The sequence below is a fragment of the Canis lupus genome, chromosome 1 (genome assembly GCF_048164855.1).
Source record: "Canis lupus baileyi chromosome 1, mCanLup2.hap1, whole genome shotgun sequence".
Classification (NCBI taxonomy): Eukaryota; Metazoa; Chordata; class Mammalia; order Carnivora; family Canidae; genus Canis; species Canis lupus.
In genome coordinates, this window is record NC_132838.1 from 9,040,965 (window position 1) to 9,066,624 (window position 25,660).

General features: G+C 42.1%; 1 protein-coding gene across 6 annotated transcripts in view; it reads left to right on the forward strand.

The window, feature by feature from the left end:
* The first annotated feature begins 2,065 nt into the window (after positions 1–2,065).
* The window catches only part of CD226 (CD226 molecule), a 116,505-nt gene continuing 92,910 nt past the window's right edge, over positions 2,066–25,660 (forward strand). For 2 of the 6 annotated variants that reach the window (XM_072820550.1, XM_072820551.1), the window contains exons 1-3: positions 2,066–2,941; positions 17,350–17,421; positions 17,729–18,067. In XM_072820550.1, coding sequence (XP_072676651.1) covers positions 2,929–2,941; positions 17,350–17,421; positions 17,729–18,067 — 424 coding nt within the window. In that variant the 5' untranslated portion in view covers positions 2,066–2,928. The other 4 variants (XM_072820568.1, XM_072820597.1, XM_072820560.1 and 1 more) reach the window with 4 other exon arrangements.

Below are 25,660 nucleotides of genomic sequence, written 5' to 3' on the forward strand. Positions count from 1 at the left end.
TAATGAATAGCATTTTAGTTAATAAATTAAAATGTGTGTGTATGCATTTGTGCATTGCTTAACTTTAGTTTAAAATTTTTCCTCTTTCTATATATCTGCTTTTTTTAAATTATCTTTTCCTAAGAATCATCTTTTCCAGTAGCCCTCAGGTTATTATGGTGCTGAACACCATGAGAGAATTTTCCCAGATAATCCTATTTATTTCTGTACCGAGTATGAAGGCTTTGAATAAACCATAGTCAATGCTTTTGGGAAGGAAAAAAAGGTCAATCTGTATTTGGCTGCCATGGTTAACAGAATAACGGCCCCTCAAAGATGTCCCCATCCCAACCCCTGGAACCTGTGAGCATGTTACCTTTCATGGCAAAACAAACCTGGAAGATATGATTCAAGTCGAAGACTTGAGTTATGGAAATTATCCTGAATTATCCAGGGAGGCTCAGTACAATCACAGGCTCCTTAAAAATGGAAGAGGGGGGTTGGAGAGATGAGTCAGGGGAGGTGAGGGTAGGCAAGAAGGGTCAGGGATGTGACTCTGAGGACAGAGCAAGGTCGTTCATGGCTGCCTCCAGCACAGATGCAGGGGACTTCCAGACAGATCCTGGCCGAGGGGGTGCTTCACACGTCCCCCCTGTTTCTCTTTTGATTTCTAGATCTCACGCAAGTACCTTTCATTGGCAAAATTTAACTTAGAATCCTGCTGGCAGGAGTCTGGTGGATGCAGTGCCTAGAGTTCCAGCCCCAGGAAAACAGGGTGGAAGGAGGGTACCATGGAGAAGAAAGTAGTACTGCTTGGCCAGGAGATGAGCTGGCACATGTGGTCAACCACAGCATCCTGCCTCCTCCCAGGACAGACCGAGAGCCCAGCAGGAGAGAGGCTTCAACTCACCCTGTGAGCTGACACCCATATGTTATCAAGGTCCTGCTGCACATTTTGGCACCTTTTCGCACCTTTTCTCCCTCTTTTAATTCTGAAAACAAACTTGCAAAGTAAGTGTTGATCTGATTATAGTTACACGACTGTTGTTTATTGAACGCCTGCTGCAGGCTCAGTGCTGCTGTTAGACTGGGGATACAGCTGAGGTGACAAATGTCCAGGTTCGCCTGGGACCATTCTAGTTTTGTGTCCTGGGAAACTGCTTGCCTCTGGGCAAACCAGGAGGGCTTTGACACAACAGTGAACAAGGCACTCTGCACTCCAGGAACTCACATTTAAAGTGGGAGCTCCAGAGACAGACACAAAATAGAAAAAAATATAAGGCACAATTTTACATATAGTATGGCATCAGTTTAAATACAATAAAGTATTTATTTATATATTGGTTCATTCATTCATTTTGAAAAAGGAAATGGCTCCTTCTTTACCTAGTGGACAAAAGAGAGGGCCTCCCCAGGACATAATTTTGTATCCAGAAGGATCACTGCTTACCTCCTCACAGTGGGTACACATCAAGTGGGTGGGTTCCCATTGCCCTGAGGTCAGAGAATAGAAAGAATGTTGTCCTGGCTTACCTAGCCTGCCCTTCACAGGGTCTGTAACTTTCACAGAGGCCACATGTGCTGGCAAAAGGAGAGCAGACTCTAGCCCTGCCTCTTTGAGACTCGGCACTGTTGGTAGCCTTCTGATGGATAAGGGTAATCCTGGTTGAGGGCTGGGTGGGAAAGACAGCACACCCTCCCAAGAGAGCTGCTGGGAGCAAAGGTGGCTAGACCTAGCATAAGGACCTAGGGGGCTCTTGCACCCAGGTGGTCTTGGTCACTGCTGTATCACCGGTGACCAACTTGTCCTCATTTTTCCAGAACTGAAGGGTGTCCTGAGACACAGGACTTTAAACCCACAACTCACTAAGGTGGCCTTTAGGGTGAACGTGGAGTCCATCCAAACCATGACACTCCAGAGTGAGATGGGAGGCTTTTGATAAATATACCAGTTCAACCAGGTGTGTGTTGGGGCCATCCCAGGGAGCCTGAGGAGATATAACCCTATTCACATTAAACTACATTTATTTCTGGTGCATTGTGCCCCTGAGGCAGGAGACCTTCTTTTATCCAGGACCCTGCTATAGTGATTGTGGTGTAAATGTTAACTAAACAGCTCAAATATGAGCTAATTACCCAACTACGGACAGAACTGTCCTCAGGGCATCAGCAAAGGAGGAGAACAACCATTCTGGCAACAAGGAAAGTTTAGAAATTTGTAATAAAAATTTCTAGCAGGTATCCATTTTAAAGGAAGCATATATATGTTCTGTGCTATTTCAGAAAGTAAAAAATCCCTTTAAATTACTGGTGATGCAATGGTATTGACAGTACAAGAGTCCAAATCAACTTCTCAGCACTTTATGTCTTCAAGCGGCCTGGCTGGGTCCTCCCAAGGATGGGGCGCACTCGGCCCTGTGACCCAAGGTTGGAGTTTGCCTACCTGGGTCTTCCACCGGAGTTTGGCCATCTGTGCTGCCACCAAAGTGGATGTGACCGGAGGCCACACAGCTCTTCCAAGATAGACTGGAATTTGAAGCAAGTCCTCTGTAAAACCCATACTCTTTTGTTTATGGGAGTAGCTCTTCATGCTGTCTCACTAACCCTAATGTAGAGGGAATGTTATCAACTAGCAGCACAAAGTAATAGCGGATATAGAGGAGAAAGGACTGAGTTCTGTCCGGATGGCTGTGGGGGAAGAGATAGCAAATGTGTACAAGTCCCAGTCCATCCACAGAGTGTGGTTGTCTGCAGCTTCCTGGGGTCACTTAGATTCCCAGAGAGGAACTTAGTTTTTCCCAGGGTCTGATGCTTGGGATTCAGGAGTCCTGAAAATGTTAAAGTGTTTATTTCCTTGAAACCTTCAGACCATCAGGAGAAGAGAGGATATAAACAGAGCAGGAAGATAGAGGACAGGAGTCGTGAGTACAGCCTGCTGAGCCCCCGCCGATGCTAAAGCCAGGTGAGAAGGACGGTGTGACTGACACTGAGGAGGGCATTTGATGGGATGAGCACTACGTGTTATACTATATGTTGGCAAATTGAATATGAATTTTAAAAATGTTTTTAAAAAAAGCATGGTGTGGGCTCTTACTCTAGCTACTGCTTTTTAGAATGCTCTTTCATGGTCTTATTTTTATGGGCATGTGGGTGTTGAGAAAAGTTCTTCACTCAGTGTATTATAGGTATTTCACATGTCTAAATATAGATGTGCATAACCATAACTGCTGAAGAGCAGCAGAGTATCCCGTCCTGCGAGTTTACCACAGCAAATGAACCAAACCTGTCCACCAGATACGGGAGTACAGATAATTCCAAATTTTATTAATGAAAATAATGCTGTGATAAACATTTACACATTTAAAAACCAGATCTTTGTGGGGCATCTGGATGGCTCAGTTGGTTGAGCATCCAACTCTTGATCTCAGCTCAGGTCTTGATCTCAGGGTCGTGAGTTCAAGCCCTGTATCAGGCTCTGTGCTGGGCATGGAGCCTGCTTAACACAGGCAAACAAACAAAAAAAACCCAGATTTCTGCTGACTTGGCTAAATTTATTCATCTTAAGATAAATATCTTGAGGTAGCCTGGCTGGGTCAGACAATATAGCAAGTCACATTTTTCATACACCATCACTTAACATATGCTAACCTGTTGACTCTTCCACAGTAGCACTCAGCTGTCCACATTTCCTCCTACTCTTGTTAACAACACTCACTATCATTCTCTTCATTTATATATTATTTACATATTCGATGTGCAAAAGTTAGTATGCCATTGTTTTTTCATTTATCATAACTGGAGAGAGTAAGTACCTTTTCATATTTTTCTGTTTGTACTTATGTGAATTGTTTAATGTCCATTGCCTATTTTTCTGTTGGGATATTGGTGGGAATTTTTTTTTTTTTTTTTTGGTCACCGATATTTAAGCACTTTACACTTAGAAAATATTACACTGTGTCTCATACCTTTCACATATCCCTCTCCTGATTGTCCTACCTTTTTACTTTGTTAGTGTGTAATGTTTGCTATGCCAGAGTTTGAGTTTTGTTTTGTTTTGTTTTGATGATTTATTTATTTATTTTAGAGAAAGAGGAGCATAGGGACATAGGGAGAAGCTTGTTCAGTGCACCTGGGCCTTACCACAGGTCCCCCAGGGTTACCCACTGGGCCTGGCAGACATGTCCCTGCAGCCGTTGCTTGGGCACAGACAGGCACTGTCATCTGCTATTACACATGCCAGGACGCCCTCTCCACTGCTGCTGGCAGAGCTTGTGCACTGCAAACCTGCACATCTCGAGCCGGAATGGGCCTGGTAGCCTGCTGCTTCCCTGCCGCACTCCCAAGCCTCAGATTTAAATTCTTAGAGTATAAATATACTCGGCAGGGCCTAGGTCTTACCCCCAGATGCAAGTGGCAAGAATCCTGCAGTGGGTGTGTAGAGGTTGTACTGCCCGGGGAATGGCCAATGTCCACATGGAACTGACTTCAGCTTTTCTCACTGGTAAGTCAGGTTTCGTGATAACCATGTGGTAGACAAGCCATCTTCTCTCTGCTGAACTGTTGCCATTATCATATGCTGAAAATCTGTAATTCTGTTTTTAACCCCAAATTAATTCTGGGTCTATAAAAAAATAGGCTGACAACCTGACTTGCAGAGCAACCACTCACTCTCTATTCATTACTGAGAAATCTTTTTCCATGTGACCTAATTTTTTCCATGTGACCACTGCATTTAATGCAACTTTAATGACAAGAAAACATTTTATACATATGTGAAACATCTTTACAGTCCTTATCAACCAAAACACTGGGTGACACAGAAAATTGGATGTTAATGTTGAAAAGATAAAACACTCACCGTGAGACAAAGCCATTTTAATGAAGAGACTATTTTATTCCGTAACTATTTGAGGCATCCAGAAGAGCTAGGCTTCTTTTTCCTGTGAGTATGTACAAGCCCCTTCCTTGGCGTGGCAATGTTCTTGATATTCTTTCTGAATGAGGCTTACTCTGGCTTCTTGGACAAGATGAGCTTTTGCCATGGATCTAATTACTTCTTTCACTAACTCGTTCTTCAGCAGGAAGGAACTCCTTGCAAAAGTTCTGTATTTGGTATATATGCATGGTTTGGTGTTCATTATTTCAAGCCTGATTATATCAGAATGGCAACATGCTGCCTGCGCAGATATTCTTACTGTTATGTGGCCAAACAAAGGAACATGACAGATTCCCTCCTGTCCTAGTGGAGGTAACTCTGTTTTGAAATCATTGAAGGAAAAAAAAAAAAAAGAAATCATTGAAGGAAAAAAAAAAAAAGAAATCATTGAAGGGATCCTGGTTTCCATTCAGAATGGCCAACTGGCCATATAAGGTCACTAAACCATCTTTATTTTTTAGGTAAGCAGCACCTCTAATGCCTAAGCTTTTATAAATATAAGCACACCATTATTCTAATTGAATAAATAACATTTTTCAGTGGTAGGGCCTTTGGCTAAAGGAGCCCAGTGGGCTGCCTCAAAACGTGTTGTGTTTCTGGGTTTCTGTGGTTGCTATCTGCATAACTAACTCCCTAAGATCCCTGTTGGTGAACACATTTTTCTTATTTTCCGTTTTCTTACGGTTTGCTCTGGCTGCTTACAGTCAGTATACTGTAAATCTGAATGTCTTCTTACTGGAGAAATGAAATGGGTATATTTTTTGAATGTACAGACCACAGTGATGGAACTCTCAGCCCACATGAGATCCACTGGAGAAATACAGGGGCGTTTGATGCAACGTGGAGGAGGGTGTTGGCCTGACAAGGCCCTGAGGGAGTTCTGTCAGACCTTTCTGGTTGCCCAGCCTTTGTCCAGGACCATTCATTCAACCACCGTTTCATGGCGTGAATGCTCTTCTTTCATCTAGCTGCATTTGAATCACTACCCCTGAACATCTGTAATTCTTTCGGTTTGCTTTTGAACTCTCAATTCTTACAGAATAAAACACCTTAATATTGTAAGCTTCATCCCATTTAATATCTGGTACTGCAAGGTGCCTTACTTCATATTCCTTATTATTAAAAATGTAGTTTGCGGTAATGCTTGGGTGGCTCAGTCTGTTAAGCATATGAACTCTTGATCTCGGTTTCGGTATTGATCTCAGAGTCTTGAGTTCAGGTCTTGCCTTGGGCTCCATGCTGAGCAGTTTGCTGTTATGCATTTAAATGAAGCTTCTGTTCATCAAGAACATCTTTATTCTGTGAACATTCATACACACAAACCATGCTAAGTGCTGAGGAAAAGTACCCTGCTGCCTCCCATGGCCTTCACCATCTCTTGTAGACTGTGGTCAATGAGAACCTCATGAAGTCTTTCACAGCCTGACCTATTCGAAGATGTAATAGATTATAAAATTTCAGATAAATTAAAAAATTATTTGGATGTCTTTTCCCCAAATTGGATCTTGTCACAGGGGAAAAAAAAATGTCACCTCTTATTCAAGACTTATGTTGATACAATGTATAGATTCTGTGTAATTGCTATAAATTCTTGAGGTACATTCTTGCATATTCATACGTGTGTGTGTGTGTGTATACATATATGTGTTCTTTCCACTACTCATTTGGATTTGGCAAAATAAAGCTGTTTAGTCTTATAAAACTATTTGGCTAGGGATCCCTGGGTGGCGCAGCAGTTTGGCGCCTGCCTTTGGCCCAGAGCGCGATCCTGGAGACTCGGGATCAAATCCCACGTCAGGCTCCCAGTGCATGGAGCCTGCTTCTCTCTCTGCCTGTGTCTCTGCCTCTCTCTCTCTCTCTGTGACTATCATAAATTAAAAAAAATAAAAAATTAAAATAAAAAAAAACTATTTGGCTAGACTGTTATTTGGCTGTTATTTTATCGGATCTTTTTTATTTGATTCTTTGTTCTCTAGGTTGATCATCTACAAATAATAATAAAGTCAAAATAATTCTTCAATATTTAAATTCTTATTTATTTATTTATTTATTTGCCTATAATATCCATTAAAACTTCCAGGGCAAGGCTAAATATTGGCAGTGATAGTGGTCATTCTTATCTTACTTTCAAATTTTTCAAATTTAACCAAGATTGTTCTGGGGTTTTACCATCAAGTGTGCCGTTGGTTTCCAACGAGTTTTCTTTATTATGCTAGTTAAATTCCAAAAATTATTCTGAGTTTTTATCAGGAAAGGATATTTAAAGTTGTCTAGTGCCTTTTGGCATTTACTGGGCTGGTTATATTTTCTTATGTGAATCATAATTGTCATTTACTTATTGAGAACCCAAGACATGTGTTCTGTAGTATCTCTGCTTCCTCATGGGGCTTGTAACTTCTTTCTTTTCCCTGGATCTCCCAGATACTAGCTCCTTCCAGAGGCTGGTCTGCGTTCAGGTTCAGTTACTTTGGTAGGAGATCTTCCTGAGCGGTGCTGTTTTCTTCCTGCTGTATCACCAAATCCCCTGCCATCTGGTTGTGCCATTTTAGTGTGAGATTAGGGTTGATTGGGGGGGCTCACGTATTGTCAATCAGCACTATATTTCATTATAAAGCTCCTGTTAACCTTCCACTGAATGGCTTGAGCATCTAGTAACAAGGGTCTCCATCTATTATTTTAATAGGAGTTACAAAATAGCAATTAAAAATAATATCAATTATTGTTTTTCCACTTAGTAGCTGAGTTTTTCTATAAAAAGAAACTTAAGTCACCCTGAAATGCAATTTGTACAGGGAAGGCAGGATAAATGCTTGTTTTTCCCTTTACTTACTATGTGTTAAAATAACAAGTTGGCACCCTGGTGACCCCAGAGAGGCGGGAGGTAGCTAATGTAACACTCCATCCAGTAATGTGATGACTTTAGCTGCGTTTCCTATTTCTGTCAACAAATGGTAATGTTAAAGACTATTTTTTTACTTTTAAACTGTTGAAAAGGCCCTTAATAAGGGTCACTTAAGAGCAGTGGAGTGAGGAAATCTGTTCATCTCTGTGAGTGGTAGATAATCTTCAATTTGCCCCACTAATTTTCCTTGTCTTCACCTCCATTTGTTCTGGTTGGAACACAGGACGACCGTTCTCTGGATGTGTAAGGCAGTTTCATGTGTCTCAGGATGTTTTTATTGTTTGTTTGGGGATTCATTATTGATCATGTGATCTTTTAACATCTCCCCTAATTGCTAGTAAGATTGTGTAGCTTTATGTTGGGGAGAACAATGTTGCATTCCTGGTGCCAAGATAGTGGGTTGCCTGTATTCCTCAGTAACAGATACAAAGCTAATTCTTAGGTTCTTTATATTGCAAGATTTCAAGAGCTCCAAGAAGAGAAAAGAAAGAAGTGATGGGGGTATCCCTGGGTGGCTCAGTGGTTTAGCGCCTGCCTTTGGCCCAGGGTGTGATCCTGGAGTCCCGGGATCGAGTCCCATATCAGGCTCTCAGCATGGAGCCTGCTTCTCCCTCCTCCTGTGTCTCTGCCACTCTCTCTCTCTCTATGTCTATCATAAATAATAAATAAATAAATATTAAAAAAAAAAAGAAAGAAGTGATGGACCCTACAGAGAAACAAAAAAGCTATCTCCATTCTTCTGCTCTTCATAATAGCAATAACTTTATAATGGGATATGGGTGACAGCAAGGATGATGATTGTGATAATGATGTTGATGATGATGACATGTATGTGTTTGCATGTGGATGATGAATTAGGAAATGATGATAAAAGAGAATTTAGGGAAAGTACTTAGCCTATATAAATCTGGATTTATAAGTCAGGGAGTAAGCAAAACCAGTTTTTAAGTCTAGACCTCATAGATGTTAGTAGCATCTACTGTTGAAATATGCTCTGATGTTCATTGGGATGTGAATCATTTGGGTAGACAGTGACTGTTTCAGCCAGTGTTTGAGGTTCAGTTCAGTACCCACTGAATCATTTTGAGTAAGAGTTGGCCCCAATCAGAAACGTTTATCTTCGAGTTTGACCCGCAAAAAATTTATGTGCTTTTTGGATCAAGGCTTCTCTTTGTCTTACTCATTGGAGAAATAGAAAGAAGAGGCAAAAGAAAAAAAAAAAAAAAAAAAACGTTGGAAACAGAATGGCCTCTGGGTTGTGATGAGCAAATGGCCATGTACGGCAAACCTTACAGGTAGAAGCCATCCCTTCACCTGCTTTCAACAAGTATTGATCTAACAGACACTCAGCACATGCCAGGCACCAAGCAAGGCTCTGTGGATACAGCAGTCAACAAGACCTTATCCTGAACTTGAAAGGGTTAATTAGGCTATCATAGGAAATACAGCAAATAAAGGATCGGTTACAAAGGCTGCGGTGGGGGTTTCAGTAAGGATTATCTGGGATTCTTTTTTTTTTTTTATGATTATGATAGTCACAGAGAGAGAGAGAGAGAGGCAGAGACACAGGCAGAGGGAGAAGCAGGCTCCATGCACCGGGAGCCCGACGTGGGATTCGATCCCGGGTCTCCAGGATCACGCCCTGGGCCAAAGGCAGGTGCTAAACCGCTGCGCCACCCAGAGATCCCTATCTGGGATTCTTAAGGAACTCACAGGAGGAACACCTACCCCAGGTGTGGGGGGCTCAAGGAGGGTACCTGATAAGGGAAGTCTGTGCCAGGGCTTTCCTATGGGAGGGGATAAGAGAAGTCGAAGCAAAGGACCTCTACGTACAAAGCCTGTGCCCCATCAGAAGGTGTTCTCCAAATTGTAAGATACTAGGTGGGTCTGGAGGGGAAGGTGGGGGTGAGCACAGTGTAAGACATGAGGCTGGAAGAATGAGAGATATCAATATTGTCCAGTCTTGTAAGTAAGAGATTTGGATATTCTTTTGAGGATGGTGAAGTATCAAAGAGAGTGACACGAGTCAGGTGTCTTAGAGGGCTTCCTCTGCCGCACAGTAAGTGCTCAAAAATCCTTTGTGCAATAAAAGCTGTGTTTGTTTGTTTCTTTCTTTCTTTCTTTCTTCCCTCCCTCCCTCCCTCCCTCCCTCCCTCCCTTCCTTCCTTCCTTCCTTCCTTCCTTCCTTCCTTCCTTCCTTCCTTCCTTCTTTTTTGAGAGTGAGAGTAGGGGAGAGGGGCAAAGGGATAAAGAGAATCTTAAGCAGGCTCCACCCCCAGCATGGGCTCATGACCTATCTCGTGACCCTGAGATCATGACCTGAGCCCAAATCAAGAGTCAGACACTAAACCAGCTGAGCCACCTGGGCACCCCTGTATTTTCCTCTTTTGTGCTTTCAGCCATGATGTGGTCACAGAAGAGGCCAGCCCTGCACACATGATGCTTAGGGAAATGTGTGGGACTGGCTGGCCTCCAGAACTGCCTTCTCCTCTGCAGGCCCTGCGAATTGCACAAACTCCACCCCCCAGCCACAATCCTTCATGGTGGTTTGACCAATGGGAAAATCTTCACTCTCCAGTAGATAAAAAGAACAAGTAAAACGAGCCCTGTTGTCCTCTGGAACAAGGTAGAAACAATTGTGTTTTGAAGACACAGAGGCTGCTAAGTTTGCAGGGACAGTTCTTAGCAAATGTCAACTTTTCGTGTGCTTTCTGTGTCAGAGCAGGTGATTAAAACACAAAACGAAAGAGAGTCTCTAGAAGGTGGGATGGAAACATGCTCAGATATGGGCAGAGATAAGAAGCCTGCACCTCAGAGGCTGCCAAATACCAACTGCTTTGACTGGCAGGGAAACGAATGGGGAAGAAAAGGCAAAATAACCAACTGAAAATTTCAAGTTAGAACAGAGAATGAGAAGTACATCCTTTCCAACAGTAGCATTTTACAGGGGTGGGGAAGAGAGGGGCAGAACTAGATCTGAGTGTGGGATGGGTCTGGGTGGCTGCAGTGGTTAAGAGGCTTCCAGAAGCAGGTACACTCCCTGACTGGTTTTAATTCTTCAAAAAAATAAATAAATAAAAGGCACTGCTTAGTGAAATATTAGTGCTTTACTGCAGCCCTTGTCCGGAGGGACTCTAGAGAGAAGATCCCAACAGCCTGGGGCCCTGGGGCCAAAGGCCCAGCCGTTCCTGAAGTGCCGCCAACCGAGGGAGGACAGCAGCGAGATTGCCAGGGACGGGACGGGCCGAGCTAAGGAGGCCACGCCAAACAGGAAGCCCACACCCAGACACACATCTGGAAAGGAGAGAGAGCGAGCAGAACTAACGTCAAGGTTAGTAACCGTCTAGAAAAGAGTGGATGTGACTGGTTCACACTTTTAAGGTAAACCAGGGGCCGCTGAGTGGAGGCTGTCGATGAAATGGTGTTGCGCAGATTCAGCAAAGAAGAGCTGTAATTGTCTGCATGGCTGATGAACCTGTAAGTTCAAGGACGGGCCCAGTTACAGCGGCAGGGCATCATTTAGGTCATTTCTCTCATCTGTTTCTAGAGGAAACATACTTGTGGTAGGTCTGGTGGCATGGTTCTTGTGAAGAAAATTGAGCTAATTTTACCAGTGTCTGCCCTTTGAGTCTTAGCCTTCCTTCCTCTGAGCAAGACCAAGCAAGCAGATGCACTTAAATAATAAATGCTGGGTATCTAAGTATTTATTACCCTACGCAGGGGCTGGTGACCTTTTTCTGTCAAGGATCACATAGTTACTATTTTCGGCTTTGTAGGCCACGTGGTCTCTTTGCAGCTATTCATCAGAGCACAAAACAGGCGTGGACAGTGTGTCAGCAAGTAAGCAGCGTGGCCGAGTCCAAACAGACCATTTATAAAGGGTCAGACAGTAGGCCGGATTTGGCCCCTGAGCCATAGTTTGCAGAACCCTGTCCTGGAGGATCTCTACTGAAACCAAACTGAGATCTCTACTGAAGCCAAACTGAACTCTCTGCTTTGAATGGAAGTGAGCCTGTTACGGATGGCCCCCCACCAGTATCTAGCTCCCAGGGCAGCTCTGTGACCTGCTAAAGTTATAAGGGCCTGGTGGTCTGAGGGAAACCCCACGTCCCTCATTGGAAACATTCTCTTGAGGAGACACTTGGACGCAGGGAGCTGAACCCCAGAGTCAAACACTCATTGAAGTCTTCTGAAAGTATGAGCCTCAAACTCTCACATCTGGGAAAAAAGGGAGAACACCCCAATTCTTCCCAGCCTCAGTCCCTTGTGCTAAGAGCGTATAGCACACGCTTTGTGTTTTGCTGCCCTCAGCATGTCAGTAGTTGTCTGGGCAAGGGCAGAATGGAAGCAGAGTAGGAGCGCCTTCTCCACCCTGCACGTCTGGTGTGCCCACATGACACAGGGAAGGTGACCTACTTGGGTAACTGAGTAGAGACTCGAATCCTCCCAATGTTCAGAAGAAGCAGACATCTGGGAAAGCAGAACACCTTATAGATAGCAGAAGCAACAAAGCTGAGGGCAGAGAGTAGGGCCTGAGCAGGGGGGTGCCTATGAGAAGGAAACCGCAGATCTGAAGGCTGTCACACAGCCCAGATCACCCAGGAGCATGTGGTGTGAGGCAAACCCGTGAGACGAATTTCATACTTACGGGGTTAGCTGAGCTGTGTTTGATAGGGAAGAAGTCCAGTAATATTTTGATTAATGACTTCCTTGAGGATGAAGCTCTTTTATACAGACAGCTCTATTAGAAAAAACCTCAAGCCAAAATTCCTTCATAAATCATGCAAAAAATGGCTCTCTACACAACAGAAATAGCTCAAGTACAGTCTCTATTTGTCTTTGTTTAGATGCTGATAAATAGGGCTCGTCCTCAGCAAAGTTGTAACAGCTGAACTTTATCTTCAGCTGCATGTCTTTCTGCACCTTTTGTTTGGATATGTAGCCTCCAGGGCCCCTGATTTCAGCCCATGTAGAGAGTCTACTCTCTTTATCTCTCCACTCACTTCGCTTTGGACGTCTTGGGGATGAAGGGGGCACTGCACACTATGACCAGTTCATTCCCTTTTTCTCATAATCCTCCCCCAGCCCTGATTCTCTGCTGCCAGGGGTGGAAGCTCACTGAGGGCTGCAGGAGCCCCAGAGAGTGGATGATGCTATGTTGCATCCAATTCTTGTAGGATCCGCCGCCAGGATGCTGTTACAGACGTCTGCTGAGCCCCTTTGTCCCTCTTACCTCTCTCCCTGCACCTCTACCAACCTTACCCAGCCCTGACCACACACACACACCATATATATAAACATTAATATAAATACATATAATGTGTCCACATGTGTTTAATAAGCACTCAGTGATTCTTTACATCATGAGTCATTTATCTGATAACCTGGACTATGTTCTTCTGCATTATCTATTTCCAGCTGACATAAAGTGGCACAGATGTGTGACGGGACTCCATTCTCTGTGGGTACCATGAGGCTCAATGGCCATTGCAGACCACGTGATATCAATAAATGCAAGGCCAATAACAAACTGCGGTGGCTTCTGCAGTTGGAAAGACCTGAGGTGAATTCGGACTCCTGCTATTCACTAGCAGTAATTTTTGTTGTTGAGGTGAAATTCATACAACATAAAATTGAAGTATACAGTTGAGTAGCATTTTGTACATTCATGGTGTTTGCAAGTATCATCTTTATCAAGATCTAAAACATTTTCTTCATCCTAAAACACAACCTCATACTTTAGGCAGTCACTCCTGGTTTCCTCTCTGTTAAGCCCCTGACAGCAAACTATCTGGTTTCCGTCTCTACAGGTTTACCTATTCTGGGTATTTCATGTAAATGGAATCTTAAAAATACATGGCCCTCTGTGTCTGCCTTCTTTCACTTAGCATAATGTTTTCAAGGTTCATTCATGTAGTAGCATGAATTAGTATTTCATTCCTTTTTATGACTATGTAATATGTGGTGTGGACACATCACAGTTTATCTGTTCTTCTGTCGATGGACATTTGGGTTGTTTCCAACTTCTGACTCTTCTAAATAGAGTTGCTATGAACATTGGTATGTTAAGTGTTTGATTATCTGTTTTCAATTTTGAGGAACGTAAACCCATGAGTTGAATCGCTAGGTCATATATAGTTATTCTGTTTAATGTTTGAGGAACAACCAAACTGTTAGTAAACCAAACCATTGTAGCTGCACCCAGTACACACCCAGCAGCTGTGTACAAGGGTTTCAACTTCACTACATCCTTGTCAACACTGCTATTTCCTCATTTTTTATTATAACTATCATAGTGGACATGAAGTAGTATCTCTTTGTGGTTTTGATTTGCATTTTTCTAGTGACTAATGATGCTGAGCAACTTCTCATGTGTTTGTTGGCCATTTGTATATCTTTTTTGGAGAAACGTCTATTCAAGTTTTTTGCCCATTTTTAAATTGGGTTGTTCATCTTTTTGTTGTTGAGTTGTAAGAGTTTTTTTTTTTTACGTTCTGGATTCTAGATCCTTTTAAGATGTATGATTTGCAGATTTTTCTCCCATTCTTTAGGTTGTCTTTTAATTTTATTGATAGTGAAAAATATTAAGTATTTTGAACTGTGTAGGTCATATGGTATCTGTCACAAGATTGCCCCAGATACAGTGTGTGTTGGGGAGGGGGGGTGACACAGGTCTGAGGCAGAGATCAGTGCAAAGGGGGCTACTTAGGAGAATACTTTCCTGAGGGCTTCAGGAATTCTTGGGACTGGGTCTAACTCTGGTTCTATAGTTTTTTGTTGTTGTTGTTGTTTCTGTCTGTCAGTACCTATCAAGAGGAAGTCCTGTAGTTAAGATTTGATGGATGGAATTAATTTTTCTGATTCAGATATAAATCCTCAATGCCCTTGCCACCTCAGTCCATTCTCCACAGACATACAGGTTATCTTTCAAAAATGCAAAACTGGGGATCCCCAGGTGGATCAGCAGTTTAGCGCCGCCTTCAGCCCAGGATGTGATCCTGGAGTCCCTGGATCGAGTCCCACATCGGGGTCCCTGCATGGAGCCTGCTTCTCCCTCTGCCTGTCTCTGCCTCTCTCTCTCTCTCTCTCTCTGTCTCTCATGAATAAATAAATAAAATCTTTTAAAAAAATGACAAACTTCCACATCACTTGCATCCATAAGATATTTAGTGGCTCTGTATTGCTGTCAGAGTTGTGTTTATTGATGCCACAGACACATGTCCCAGGGACTGTGTTTGATAGTTACAGATGTAAGCAGGATGCTGTGGTTTCTGATGGCCAGGTTTGAACTTCTCTATGGTTGTCATTTAAGATACTTTCCATCCGGACCCAACATCATAGTTGTCTCTCCCATTCCCTGGAGCATAGTCACATCATTTCCCAAAAATGTCCTCTGTTTTCATGCCTTTATCTCCTTCTCTTTCTCTACTGGGAAAGTCTTAGTTAGATTGTAAAGTGCAAAATCTGGTGCATTTTTTTCTATGAAACCTTTCCCAATTAGAATGAATTTTCCCCTTTCTGGGATGTCCCAGTATTTACTCAAATTTGACTTCTATATTTTCATGTTTTATTATAATAAAATGGCTCTGTAATCTGTCTAACCCAATATATTATCACATGGCATGAGGACAGAGACCACGTCTTTCTCATGCTTCCATTTCCAGGGCCTAAGCAGGGTGCCTGGTACAGCTCACTAAAATTTTGGACAGATTGTTTTTTTTAATTACTTGCAAAACAGAGATACCTCATCTGACTATATCGTGTGGCTATTACAAGTACAAATAATACCACTCCTGTGAAAGCATTTGGAAAATAGAATGCTGTGTAAGCATCGGGTGGCACTATACAGCACCATATGTATACATTATAATTTCATACTACTGATTTCTTGCTTCCTGAAAAAGTTCCCAGGTTAGATACTGCATTGAACAGCAGACACCTACCAATAAACTTTGGGATTGAATCCAGAGGACCTTCAGAGTTGGCCATAGGCAACATTGTCTTTGGTGGCTCATGCTCCCCTCCCCTTCCCATTTCTTACCTACCTTTTATTTCAACCCTCAGGGGATAAAGGTATTCATACAATTCCTCTCATTATAGAGGCAATAATGTATTTTTATACTGACATGGTAATATGTTCCTAACAAGTTCTTAAGAAATGGAATGATTTTATTTTATTTAAAGATTTTATTTATTTGAGAGAGAGCGTGTGCATGAGCAGAAGAGGCACAGAGTCCCTCTCTGCTCCTTTGCAGGGAGCAAGACATGGGATTTGATCCCAGGACCTCGGGATCATGACCTGAGCCAAAGGCAGATGCTTAACAAACTGAGCCACCAGGTGCCCTTGAACTATTATTTTACATGAAGGAAGGGAACAGTGACAAACCTACAAAATCAGTTATTTTGATTTTGATATTGTACTATAATTACATAAGATGTAACCTTTAGGGGAACTTGGGTTGAAGAGTACACGGGTGCTCTCCTACTATCTTTGCAAATGACTGTGACTCTGTAACTATTTAAAAATAAAAGATTAAAAAAAAAAACATCCATGAGGATAGCTTAGTATACATCCTGGGCCACAATAATTTTGTGTTGGGAGGTCCTTCCATGTGTGGTCCCTTCATCACCTCCAAAGCAAATGCCTGAGGTCAATGAAAAGGTAGAAAAGTAAAAGGGGGATCCCTGGGTGGCGCAGCTGTTTGGCGCCTGCCTTTGGCCCCGGGGCGCGATCCTGGAGACCCGGGATCGAATCCCACGTCGGGCTCCCGGTGCATGGAGCCTGCTTCTCCCTCTGCCTGTGTCTCTGCCTCTCTCTCTCTCTCTCTCTCTCTTTCTCTGTGTGACTATCATAAATAAATAAAAATTTAAAAAAAATTTAAAAAAAAAAAGAAAAGAAAAGTAAAAGGAAGGCCATGCCCAACCACGGTCCACACTGGTGGAGCCTCTAAACCCTGGCACCCCAGGCCCCTCCTGCTGCCCTTCCATGTCTGCTCCAATGTCAAGTTCTCAGTGAAGACTTCCTGCACATTCCTGTCTAAAAGGGGAACGCTATCACCCGCCCTGCCCTATCTCCACTTTCCTGCTTTGTGCTTTCCTCATGCACTTACCATAAATAATTTACTATATTGTTTTACTTTTTAATTTCAATGTCTGTCTCCTCCCACTAGAATGTAAATTCCATGATAGCAAAGATTTTTTTCTTTTTCTTTTTTTCTTTTTTTAATTTACTGTTGTATCCTAATGGCCTAGAGTAGAGTCTGGTATAGAGAATGCACTCAGCTCTTCACTGACTTGTTCAATGAATGGCTCTTTGTAGAAAATAAAATCTTGAAAATAAGCTAGTTCCCCGAGAGAGAAGTGATTCAAATCTGTTCATCCTTATGCAAGAGCAAACCTGACTTTGAAGCTCAGACGTTTTTCCTGTTCATACTTTAAGACATTGCTGATAATATCTGAGAGGAAGGAAGTAGTGCATTGTGCTGGGCCTCTGCATGTAACATTATAAAAATTGTCTTTTTTTTTTTAATAGATCAGCCTTCCAAACGGTTTCCAGAGATGGATTATCTTACTTTCTTCTTGGCTATTCTTCACGTATACAGAGGTAAAGATAATGTCTTCATTAAAAAAAATTTACTTCTATCTTGGTCTTATAGTGTGACATGTTTAGAATTTATAATGCTCTTTAGTTGAGTCCGATAATTTCTCATTTGTTCAGGACATCAACAAGTTGCAAATGCTCTTATCAGCAGCAGAAACCTTTTTAGACTAAGGGAGAAACTGTTAGCCTTTAGTGTGATCTCCATTTACTATCTTGCTGGGTCTTAGAAAGCTTAGAATAAGCTTAAGGTTTCCATGTGGTGTCTCAATCATCAAACCTAAGTGAATAAATGTGTTGTTGTGTATTTCAGCTCTATGCGAAGAGATGTTTTGGGACACAACTGTTAAACTTGCTGAAAATATGAGTCTACAGTGTATATACTCATCACTGGACACCTTAACCCAGATGGAGTGGTTCAAGATCAATACAACAAGCAGAGAGCTTATAGCCATTTTCAGCCCTATTTATGGTGGGGTTGTAAAACAACCCTATACTTACAGGGTTTACCTTTTAAATTCTACTGCGGCTCCTAATGATATGACCCTGTACTTTCATAATGCCTCTGAGGCTGATATTGGCTTCTATTCTTGCTTTCTTCATACTTTCCCACATGGACATTGGGAAAAAGTAATCCAGGTGGTTGCATCAGGTGAGTGAACATTTTATGTACCTTATTCCCACCTATGGCATTTGATTCTTCAAGCCCCAGTAGAACCTACAAAATGCTTTATCATGTTTTTGTGGTATTTTCCAACTTCACTTCTAGATCTTATGATATTATTGTTTTAAAGAAATAATTCTATGAATCAGTTTCATTTTTCTTGACGTGTTATCGCTTCTGAGTAGAATATGCATCTCAGAAATTTGAATGTAGTAGGAGAAAAGCCCAGGTCTTGTATCATCTAAATAATGACTACAGCCTCGACTAAATTCATGTTGGCAGCATTTGGGTTCAGGACCAGATGCCCCCCTTCTGAGCGTCCTCCCAGCGATGGAGTGCTGCTTCCTCCCACCAGGCAGTCATGCTGGCTTCAACCTCTGTGTGTTCAGTCCTTTCAGTAACACCAAATCTAGGCTTATTAGGGAATCTGGACAGAGTTCGAGCACTGGCTCCATTTTTTTGCTTCATCCAAGTTCCTTAAGAGAGGACCCTGCAGAAACTGCAAGGTGTCATTTCAGGCAGGATCGAATGACCTCCTGGATATTTTCTGTGATGCCTACTAGGGCCTATGGTATGGTACTTAGTGAGTTAGTCCTTTGAGTAATAGCCACATGGATTGGGTATACGGCATACTGGAAAAACGCGACTTTTATAGGCTTTGCTTTTTGTAAAACCTTATGTTAGCTGTTCAGTTCCTCTGCATCTCAGGTTTCTGAATAGTAAACTGAGTTAATAATACCATTCTCTGTGTTAGATGGCTTAGGGGTCGTATGGTTAAAGACCTGTAGTCAGGGAGTGATAGATAGTATTATTGTCACTATCATTATTCCCTATGTTTTGATGCAAAATGACTAATGATGAAATTTTCAGATGTCAGCAATAGTCTAGGGAAGGAAATAGTTTGGAACTGTATGTTTCTTGTCTGGAGTCTCTAAAATTATATTCCAAATGGACATTCAGCAGAACACCTTATGTGACATGTGCTAGAGTGCCTTCTTTTCAAAGGATGCATATCATACATAAAAGAACAATTTACTGTAGTACATAAGGAAAGCAAATGGTCAGGAGGTAAGAAAATTTCCCGTGTGTTAGTTTTCTTTTTCTCTGTAGATGCAGCTAAGCTCCAAGATGGTTTTGTGTATATGACTGAGGCTTACAAAGGGTCTATTACCAAAATCTTTTTAGTGAAATATTTATTGTAGAGTCCGTTTTGCCCCTGACCTCCTCATTCGCTGTTGTGTATAGTCACCTATTGAGTGCTGTTTCAAGTTTTTCATGTCTGGATGACTTTTCATTAGCCACGCAGGTGAAGGAGAGAATTGGCAAGGGCCTTGAAGCAGAGTGAGCTATTCGACACCTGGCCTGAGCCACGAAGGCCAGAGCAAGATGGGATCCCTGGCCCCACCACCCTTCGTGTGGCAAGCTCTTGCAGTTTGGATCCCAGATCAGGAATTCTGATTTCTGTCAAAGAACAACCTATTGAAAATAGGTAGAACAATGGTCACCAGGCACAAGGAGGTGGGGAAATGGAGAGCTGTTGTCAAATGGTCCAAATTTGCAGTTAGGTAGGATGACTCCCCCTAGAGATCTAATGTACTGCTTGAGGACCACAGTTAATACTGTATTGAATACTGGACCTTTCCTAAGAAAGTAGATTTCAGGTGGTCTCACCACAAAAAAAAAAAAAAAAAAAAAAGTATATGAGAAGATAAGTAAATTAGCTTGATAATAGTAATCATTTCACTATGTACATATATATTTACCAAATTATTCTATTGTATGCATGCCTTAACTACATACAATTTTAGTTGGGAAAAAAAGAAAAAAGCCAACAAGCAGTTTGAACTCTTCTGAAAATTTGACCTCTGTAGAGGGTAGAGCTAAACTGTTGAGAACTAAAGTGTGATTGTCATACTAAGGTAGGATTTTTAGAATCGTATATGAACGATTTTGGCAATATTTCCTACTTTTATCATCCAGATTTATTGCTCCTGTTAAATTCTTGGAGTTGGGCTTTTTCAAACACAACAGTAGGCGTTTCAGTCAGTCACAGTTCAAATACAGGAGCACCCGCCTCTCCACATAGATGAATTCTTCATGGTAGTATTCTCAAGTGTACCTTGTCACTGTTGTTTTTTGTTGTTGTTGTTGTTGTTTTTGATCATTTATATTTTTAAAGAACCGATTGCGGTAATGGGCCAGTGCGAGTATTCCACTCATTTTCCAGATGTGGAGGATTCCCTTTTTGTTTTTTAAATGAAAAATGATAGTGAATTTAAAAAATATAATAGCTGTATTTCAAAGTTAACCTTAAATTACTTAAAGTTTTCTGTGTGTGCTTTATTAGCATCATATCAGGACCTAGAAGTATTGCACTCACATGTAATATAAAGGGAGAGTCGGTGATCTGTTTAACAACACATGACTGGAGTTGGAATCCAGAAATCCTAATTTGCATATTAGGTTGTAAGAACCTCAAAAGGATGAAGAAGTTGAACCACATGCTCTCTAAATATACTTATGTCTCCTCTTTGCTGATAGCTTACTATACATGAGGAACCTGGTCAGTTATCTTCTCATTTAGCCCACTGCCCACTTGGATATGGACATAATCTTGATTTTACAGGCGAGGACCAGAAGTGTGGTGAGGTCTAATTATCTGTCCAAGTTCTCAGCCTTTGTATGTGTCCCATTGGATAAAGCTGCTGTAGCAAAATGACATCTTGGGGGACACGGAGCTGCAGGGGCCCTCAAATGAGGAGACATCAACCTTTGTACATCCTTGACATGCCACCGCCCACCTGGGGCTTTTAGCTGAGAGCTGAAGAGCAAATTGGACATCTTATTCTGGATAAATGGTGCTGTTAATGCAAATTTATGTTAAAATGTGTGTTGACTCCACACAAGCATTTGTCAATTGGTAACTGATTTGGAGAATTTTAAAAATAAGAGGGACTGCATTTATTTTACTGCTTCAGGGTTGAAAAGCCACTGAGGTGGCTTGGGAGGTAACCTTTCAAAGGCAGTCCTCTCATAGCAGAGTTCATGGTGGAAGTGAGATCCTGCCAAATACTATGCAACCTGTGTGCCTCTGTCCTTCCTGGCCAGTTAAAGAGGATGTAGTTACACTGATAGAGAGGTTCCCCCGGATGGGTGGCCCACCCACACTACTCTACTACCCATTTTCCTGAGCACCTCCTGTGTGTGATACAAATGTCATCTTCTCCTCTAATGCTTATGAAACACCATGGCACAGGTAATATTTTCTCATCATGCAGCTGAAGAAAGTGTTCACGGTCATCAACCACCTTGAGGTTCTGAGCTGCCCAGTCTCTGCACTGGGGTGAAACTAGTCGATGCTCATGAAGTGCCAGAAATGAGATGAAGAGGAGCTTGATTTCAGCAGAGTGAACAAGGAGGCTCAAGGATCAAGTTGCACTAGACCTTGACACTTGGAAGGATTTTTTTCTAAGATAGGCAAGTGAGGGAAGGAGAGAGGGTGGGCAGGGAGGCATCTTAGGGGCACCAGCAGCATGGAGAGGGCTCAAGGAAAGTTTAATGTCCACACAGAAATAGAGCATGGAGCTGTTTGCCTTGGGCCAGAGCTCCAGCACCATGTGATTCTTGCCCTAGGCCCTGTGGCCCCTCACTGCCATGAGATGGAGCCTGAGAGGAAGAAACAGGGGTTCCCGCACCAGCAAAGGAGCTCAGCATGTGATGTGCTGGGGTTGCAAGTAAGGTGTTATACAGCAGATTCCATATTGAAAAAGAGAAATTGAAGCCCCCTGGTGCAGCCGAATGTCAGGAAGAGCCTGACAAGTTGGCTCAAATCTTGATGTGCCTCATGGAGTCTGGACTTCACTCTGGGAAGACCATGGGAAGCTCCTGAACATTCTTCAGAGGGAGACACATTAATAAACCAATTTTTTTTCACCACCTACAAGATTAAAGTAGTTGTAGCTTATGGGAGGGGAAGAGTTTAAGGTCGGGGCGAACAAATAAAATTTTATGGATTGGAACACTTGTTCACTGCTGGTAGGAATGCTCATTAGTATATCCATTGTGTTATTGGTATTGGTAATATTCAGGAAAGAACAGAACAAGAAGCAGAACCAATAGGATATATATGTATATAGAAAGAGATTTATTACAGGAATTGGCTCATGTGATTATGGAGACTGGCAAGTGTGGGCCAACAGGCTGGAGTCCCAGGAAAGGCAATGAAGTCAGAAGGCGGTCTGCTGATTTCCCTCTTGTATGGGGAAGCGAGTCTTTTTGCTCTATTCAAAATAATGAGTTTGTACTTTCAACTCATTAGATGAGGCCCACCCCCTCACTGTAGAAGGCAATCTGCTTACTCACAATTTACCAATTTAAATGTTAACGTCACCCAAAACCACCCTACAAATTAACACATGAAATTTACTATTATGTCTATTTCAGAAAATGATATAGCATTAGCCAGTTAAGTAATCTCATATCCTATGACCTAATAATTTCACTCTGTTAAATATCCTAGGGTTTGCCCACATGTAGTAGAAATGCCCTGGAATGTTTATTGCAGCAGTGGTTGTAAGAGCCAAGAATGATGAATGAACGATCACTATTCTCACCAACAGGGACGAATCTTGGGAATATCTTATTGAAAGAAAAAAAGCATGTTATAGAAAAACACGTAAGATATTATTTCCTTACTTTAAAATTCAGAAACTTGCAAAATGAATAAAATGTGACTTATAGATATAAACGTGTATGGTAAAACTATAAGGAAAAGCAGAGTTCTAAAACATGGACAGAAATTAGGAAGGGTCTTCAAAATTCACAGTTACAGGGTTATTCTTTTACAGGTGTTTTACTTGCCACTTCTCTCAAAACTTATGAAATTTCTTTCAAATCTATTGAATTTCTTATAAAAAACAATGGAAAGGGGCACTATTGTAATTTTTGGAGAGTTCAAAGATGATTATCTAAGTTAGAGATGAGATCCTCATTCTGATTTGGCGTGGAGGTCAAGAAAAGGGGAAAATAATGTCTTCCCATTTTTGTGATCCAGGGACTGAAAAATAATAGCTTAATTTTAAAAGATGGGATATGAGGAGACTGGGTTGGCTTGGGGGAGGTGGGGAAAAGTCCAATTTCAGATGCACTGAGTTGTAAAGTAGCTTTGACCCACCTACAGTTGAAATTATGGAATGACCGATGAGAAGAAAGTTCAGCATTGAAAATACCAATTCTGGAGTCACGTGGAGAAAAATGTGAACGAAGCAAGTACTAAAGTGGAACAGGAGCAGAAGGCTAAGGCCGTGGCTTAAAGGACTGGTGGCATGGAAGTAGAGAGGAGCATGAATGCTGAGAACAGAGCAGCTGGAGGGAGAAAATGGGTGGGGGGAGTTGCAGGATGCATGGTGCGAGCACGAGATGTGTGTTACTGCCTCAGTTCACGTGCGTAGTACAGGGCAGTCTCCTGCCTGCACACACTGGGGTGCTCTGTGTTGGCCGTGTTGCAGTTTTCTCACTCGTGATCTTCCACCCTCCAACCCCCTTCTCTCGACCTGGGAACAGAGATGTTCCTTACTGTTTCCGTTTAAGGATCTCATTCTCCCCTGGGTTATGGAGGCTCCTTGGGTGTCACCTCCAAGCTGTCTTCAAAGACTCTGCTTTTATTATTCCCTACAAGGCCGGGCATTCCATGCTCAGGGCCTGGCAGTTGACAGCTCAGCTGCGATCACCTTGCACTTTCACATCAATGTTTCAGTGAATGACACTAGAGAGCAAAAGAGGTTCCTTTAATATTGGGGACCCCAGAATTCATGGCAGTGCCAAGAAATCCCATAATGGGAGAGATGCTACAGACCATGCTGGCCTATGTCCTGCTTGGGGCCCTTGGCCAACCTAGAATCGTCATCAATATGGGCTTTCCTCTGGCTACTTGTTTGTTTTCTAATGTTGGGGTGTTGTCAGGATTTTACCTAAAGCTGGAAAAGGGGAAGTGTCCCAGATCTGGCTTGTGTAAAGGTGTGTGCTGATGTGTGGGAGCTGAACCCACTTGTCCTTACTCACTCATCAAGTCTTTATTGAGAACATACTATATTCAAGATAATGTCTGTGGTTGGAAACTAGAAAGACGTGGATCTCAGCTCTAAGTGGTATGCAGAGTATTAGAGGAGAGAAAAGCTGTGTCCTACAAATTATATTTGAAGAGTAAATGCTGGGACTCCTGGGTGGCTCAGCAGTTGAGCACCTGCCTTCAGCTCAGGGTGTGATCCCAGGGTCCTAGGATGGAGTCCCGCATTGGACTCCCTGCATGGAGCCTGCTTCTCCCTCTTCCTGTGTCTCTGCTTCTCTCTGTGTGTCTCTCTTGAATAAATAAATAAAATCTTTAAAAAAAAGTGATTGCTATTGTAGTTCAGAAAAAGACAGTATTTACTTTTAACCAGGAGATTCAGGGAAGATTCCCTCCCTGAAAAGGGGGAACTTGAAGTTAACTTTGAAGAAGGTAAGTCAGAATATTTAGACATGGAGATGGGTGGAGTGGATGTCAGAAAAATCGCTCTATTTGTTTATTTATTTGCTTTTTTAAAAAAAAAAAAGATTTATTTATTTCAAAGAAAAAAAGAGAGAAAGTGGGAGGAGAGACAGAGGGAGAGGGAGAGAAAGATCCTCCAGCAGACTTCCCACTGAGCATGGAGCCTAACGCAGGGCTTGATCTAATGACCCTGAGATCATGACCTGAACCCAAAGAAAGAGTTGGAGGCTCAACCAACTGAGCCCCCCAGGTGCCCCAGAATTGCTTTAAATATTATCCAGAAAATTTTCTAAAAATGACTCCAACAACAACACCAGTAACAATAGCAATAACAGGCAGACCTTTCAAACTGAGCCAAAACAATTGGCTCTGATCAAGAATTAATGTGGTTTATTCTGGTTCAGTCCATGGCTTAGTTTATCTCCACATGTTGACTTCATGCTTCAAAAGGCATAGGGCTCTAGATAGATTATGTGATTATATTTTATAGTCTATCCTAAGATATTTGCACATTTTGATTTCAGCATTTCTACCTCCCAAATTCAGAAGGCAGGAAGAAAACGTATGAAAATGGCACTCACTCGCTTGTCTATTAGTGACAGGTGCAAAGTGATGGAGGGAAGGCTTGGTCTGAAGGATGCTTTTGCCTGTCAGGAGATTCCAGACAGGGCTGAGAAGGCCACGGGAGGAGAGGCTTTATTGCTTTCTTGTGACAAGGGTCACCAATGCATCCCAGCATGTTTTGTCCTAGTGTGGACTGTGGGTTCTTTCCGCTTTGTCCATGATATGCATCTCTATCACTTTGAAGTTGTTTGTTTTTTAAGTGGGGTGGAGAAACAAACAAACAAAAAAGTCTCAAATCTACTCTTTAAAGAATTAAGACATAAACTCTCTCTCAAGGTCCAATCTTACCATCTCAGAAAGAAGTCACCAAGTTTTTCTTGTATACATGTACACACACACACACACACACACACACACACCATATATAAGAATAAAAAATGTTTCTGTAAAAATGTTACATTTCAGCAGTTTTTCATTTAAGAAAGAAAAAA